Below are 5,487 nucleotides of genomic sequence, written 5' to 3'. Positions count from 1 at the left end.
TTTTTATGGTTACCCAGAAATATATGGATGATTGTTGTTGTTATGCTCAAGTTGGAATTTTTATGTGTTAGATTTTGTTTTTATATTAATGGGGTGGAATCGATGACTTGCTCTGATGTGATGGGGTTGTTGAATCGAAATAGAGGCTTGCTATGGGTTTTAAGTTGTTGATATGCTAGGTTTTGAATTTGATATTCATTTACATACACCGTGGCTGATGTGAATGGCGTGGATATGAGGAAATTTGGAAAACTTCCCTGAAATGAGTTAAAAGGGGTTGTCTGTCACTCAGCCGAGTTGAGTTTATTGTATTTTTTAGGTCCAAAATAATGAATGGTTGAACATTTCAATTTGAAGTTCTTGTCCCTTTGTGCTAGTATCTCTCTGTAACAAAATGCAGCATAGTGTATCTAGTTATTGGTGATGCTGTTTGTGATGTTCTAAAAGGTTCTATATTGATTTTTTTTAAGTGGGTGCTCTTCCATTTGCTTGATCATCCGGTTCCCCTCATAACTATTGATATTTTGAGGTGCTTCATTGTGCATGATTTGGATTTTTTAGGAGATTCTTGAGCTTAGGTGCTTAATCATTGGTACCCATCATAATTAGTTTGGTAAGTTTGGTTAGTTTATGGAATGATGGTTGCCTGCCTTGGTTTCTTACAGGAAAATGTTTGGGGGAGATAGTAGCAATCCTGTGTTTCCCACGTTCATTGAGGAAGGTCAGTTTCAATATGATACCAGTGGATTGCCTCAGCTGCAATTATTTGGAGATTGTGAGTTTTTCCTAAGAACTTATTACTCATTTATGCTATTTGATTTTCTTCAGTTACAGATTTAGATTTTCTAATTCTGCTGTTTTGTTGTCCTAAAATGTTATTTTGATATTGATGTAGCTTTTGTACGCGGTTCTACTCTTATTGTCTGGTCCTGTTATTGCTTCTGGACAGTTGTTATGTGCTTGGTCTCTCTATATTTTACAACTTTGATCAATTAGGATTTTGGACTAGGTTTCTCATTCAGTTTGTGCATTTAAGATTTTATTATTGCATAAATTAAGGATGATGTCTTTATTGCCTGTGCCATAATTTGATTGTTTTAACTTAATACGTGTTTGAAAGTCCAGGTAATTTCAATATATAAGCAGATTAGAGTTACTTCACAGATAACGATGAGAGGAGAAAATGGCCTGTATATGCTTAAGGAATATGCATTTTCTTAACTCCTCCATTTTTGTATGAGTAGTTGGAGCTGGCATCATATGTTTTTGTGTACATATTATTGAAGATCAATTATCAGAAATGTGCAAGTAATTATGATTGAATGATGACTGGTTATTGGTTATTGGTAAATAAGCCAAGTGTAGTTAGATTAATTTTTCTAGTGTTTTCAATGGGTCACCATATACTTACATTTAGATGATGGAATGTAATGCTACAGCGCGGCTAGCACACAAGTTTGAATTCTATGCAACATTTGTAAAACATAACCGCAAACGACAGTGGTCATTAAGCACCTGAACTTTGAGCATTTTACATTAGGATTAATAATTTTGACATTGTCCTGGACAGAAGAAAACGCAACATATTCTCCATGTATCACCTCTTGTGACCCTGTCTCTTTGTCTCTTTCCAGTTTGTCCCATTACAGCAATCTTTATCCTCTACCGTTTCTTGTGAGTTGTGACTTATCTTGTCAATACAATACCTCTTTTTTCCCCCACTTTCTTTCTTTATGTTATTAGATGTGACGTGTTATTTATTTTTTGGTACTCATTGTTTATGTTGATTTTATATGGATATAACTGTGGCATTTTTCTTTTTCATTTAAAAATATTTTCAGTGTCTTTTGTTTAATCTATAAGGTAACTTTGCAATGTGTACAGTCCCAGTTGGATGCAATGTTGGTCCTTTAAACTACATCGGAAATGACCAAACAACTCCTATGAAGCAGCCAATCAAAAGAGCCAGGGAAGCAGAATCTATTTCCAGACAGCAGCAAAAACGTCTTTTATCTCTAAATAATAACTTCTCTCAAGATAAAGCTGGTCATTCTGGAAGCATTCTGAATCCTAATCCTGTATCAACTGGGTTGAAACTTTCATATGAGGAGGATGAACACAATTCTTCTGTTACTTCTGCAAGTGAAAGTATGACAGGTGTCCTTCCCGCTATTTTATCCCTTGGTGATAATCTTAAGATAGAGATTGATCGGCAGAAAGAAGAATTTGATCGTTATATTAGACTTCAGGTAATAATCTAATTCCACAAACTAGCTTATGGTGTTGTTGTGTCAACATCTAACATCTTAACAATACCTGCAATTCTTTTTATGATGAAAGAATCAGAAATAAAATTTTGATCCTTTTTATCACCACTTAGGAGGTTGACACTTAGACAATAGTTTGCGATAGATTTGTTGCTTCTTGTTTTACGATACCCTCTACAACCAATTCTTCATTGGTGCGTTTCAAACAGGAAGAAAACATACTCAAGGGTGTGAGGGAACTGAAGCAAAGACAAACAGTTTCTTTCCTGAGTGCCATAGAAAAGGGAGTTGATAGGAAGTTACGTGAAAAAGAGCTTGAAATAGAGAATATGAACCGCAAGAACAAGGAACTGATGGAGAGAATAAAGCAGGTCGCCATGGAAGTTCAGTCTTGGCACTATAGAGCAAAGTACAATGAGTCTGTAGTCAATGTCTTGAAAAGCAATTTGCAGCATGTCATGTCTCAGGGTGCTATGCATGGGAAGGAAGGATGTGGGGATAGCGAGGTAGATGATGCAGCCTCTGGGACTAACGTGGATCACCTACGCATTGTAGGTGGGTCTGGAAATTTGGCCTTTACGGAGAAACAGTTGAATTGCAGGGCTTGTAAAGTTAAGGAAGTCTGTGTCTTGTTGTTACCTTGTAGGCATCTGTGTCTCTGTAAGGATTGTGAAGGGTTTATTGATGTATGTCCTGTGTGCCGGGTAATGAAGACTGCAAGTGTTCAAGTATATATGTCTTAAAAAAAAAGTGTAATGGTATCAAGGCATATTTCTAGGCACTTGTATTCCTCATTACCCCTTCACTGCAATCAATTTAATTTATTAATGTTATCATGGTCACTGGATTTATGGGTTGTTAAATGGAGGTGCTTAAGTTACAGAGTTTTTAAGAAAAATTATAATGGCTCAATTATCACTAATTTAATTAGTTTAGAAATCTCTGGAAAGGATTTTGAGCATCATCCATGTATAATATTAGTGGGAATTGTGTTTTCTTTTTTGTTGGCTTTTTTCTAAACAAAGTTAATTTGGTTTCTACTTTCTCGTGCCATTTAATATTGGGTATGTTCTTAATAGAACCGTCATGGACTCATGGTCCCGCTCGGATGTGGGATATAAACTGTTCCAACAGATAAAATGATGAGTGGAAAGAGGGGAAAGCATGCTGATATTGGAAATATATAATTACAACTGTAGTTGTCAAATTCACGATCTGGATTGTAGAATTGCACGATTTTATAATCTCACTTTACCAAAACGTCTAGAATCGTATTAGGATCATAAAAATGGTAGGATTGTATAGGATTGTAGGGATCGTATGAGATCTTATTGATCTATCAAAACATCAGTTTTTGGTTTTTGGGTTTTGGGGTTTTTTTTTTTTTTTTTAATGGGATGAATTTTTGGTTTTGATGAAGTTTTAAGGGTTTTTATTTTTCTATGTTACGATGGTATGACTTATATATATATATATATAATTATGTTAACCTAATCAAATGTTTTCTAGTTTCTAGTTCACTTGTAATCAAAATGAAGGAATACTTCATTATTTCTAAATGAAGAATTTATATTGGCTTTGCTACCTTTTAAGTTATAATGTAGTTAAATTTGTTTGATCAGTATACTAATTTGTGTTCTAATATTACTAAAATGTTTTTCTTATATATAATTTTATTAGTATGCTTGTATTTGTATATTGATTGATTGATTTTTTTGAGCATGCTCTATAATTATTGCTGAGTGGTATAATTTGAATAGTTAAGTGTGAAGTTGTATCTTGATTTTTTTTGTAGTTCTAATATACAAATATACAATGTTTACATAGATGATGAGCTGGATGATGATGATTAGGATGGTGGTTATGAGAACCCTAGATTGGGAATAATTAAATGTTCACTTCACCTTAATATTTTTCTTGTTTTTGGATTTCATATTTTAGTTAGCTAAATTCCATTTAATAACTTATTTTGGTTTTAAACTTGGAAATTGGAAAATATTTCTATATGTGTTGATAAATATTTTGGTATTTGGTTGCTAATTAAACATTTATTAAACTTTTTCAATATATTGGGTCAAAAGTTAAATATATTTGTTTCGATAGTATAGACGTAGCGATGTATGACATGCAAATTGTATCATATGATGCAAATTTTTGTTTTTGTATTGATAAAGTCACAATTTATGTGATTATTCAACATAAAAAGTCATTATCAATGTATTTTTTGCTTTGAATCTGAAAATATGTAAGATCTTACAATTCACAATCTGATTCTACAATTCACGATCCTACTTACCTCCCATGAGCTTACGTAATATCTCGATTTTGACAACCTTGATTACAACTTTGATTTTGATATTGAAGGTAACTAAGATGAATGAACCAAAATTTAAGATTACTGGGTTAGTTTTTAAAAGTTGAAAGGTTTAGACTAGTGGAAAATGTTATGCAAGACGGGCTCACCAAGTTTGTTGCAGTCTTGGGGTTCAAGTGATAGTTCAATTTGTATAGATTTATGTAATAAAAATTGTAGTAACTGTCACTTCAAAAGGCCTAAAACGGACTTTAGAATGGACAAGGTTTCTCTTGAAACCCTTCAAAACTCTCTGTAGGGACTCAATTTGGATTGGACTCATAGTATGAAAGGGTTTTCAGCCCAACAAGCCCAAACAATAAATTTTTAGAGAGTGGATCGAAGGTTTAGGCGCTGGCCGGCGTTCCGGGAGCATGAACTCTCTTCTTTTATTAAAAAGTACTTAGAACTATTTACAACTGGGGGATGCTCCTCGGCCCATGGCCGAGGAGCCCTTTTTCTTCTTTCTTTCTCCCCCCCTTCTTACTTTAATCGCTCCTTTTTATATAGTCTTCATTGTCCTATCTCGTTCTTCCATCTGTTGATCATCCATTCACCTTTCTTCTGACCGTCCGTCATATCAGAGGCCTTATCAATACTCAAGTGGTTCACATTGATCAACGTCGCCCTGCTAAGGGGTTGCATCCCTATTAATGCGGCCAGAGGGGTTAGGTGAATGCATTAAGTGTGGAGGTGACAGCTTGCTCTGGGCTTGTCCCTTTCCAAAATTATCCTTAGTATGCCGAGGACGAAGAGGTCCTCGGCGTGGATCCAAAAAAGAGTATCTCCCTAATTTAGCCTTGGATGGTCATCCTTCCTCGGCGCGGGCCTTGGGCCTACTACACGATGGGCTGAGGCTATCAAGCC

General features: G+C 34.9%; 1 protein-coding gene across 1 annotated transcript; it reads left to right on the top strand.

Moving 5' to 3' along the window:
• Positions 1–665: 665 nt before the first annotated feature.
• On the top strand, positions 666–3,130 carry LOC112040821 (E3 ubiquitin-protein ligase BOI; the record flags this gene model as incomplete). The annotated part of the gene is given in 4 exon segments (XM_065769478.1): positions 666–775; positions 1,635–1,674; positions 1,885–2,249; positions 2,477–3,130. Coding segments are annotated over 4 exon segments (981 nt in total). The 3' UTR covers positions 3,011–3,130.
• Positions 3,131–5,487: the final 2,357 nt, after the last annotated feature.

The sequence above is a fragment of the Quercus suber genome, unplaced genomic scaffold (genome assembly GCF_002906115.3).
Source record: "Quercus suber isolate HL8 unplaced genomic scaffold, Cork oak 2.0 scaffold_1175, whole genome shotgun sequence".
Lineage (NCBI taxonomy): Eukaryota > Viridiplantae > Streptophyta > Magnoliopsida > Fagales > Fagaceae > Quercus > Quercus suber.
This window is presented reverse-complemented; position numbering and strand designations above follow the sequence as displayed.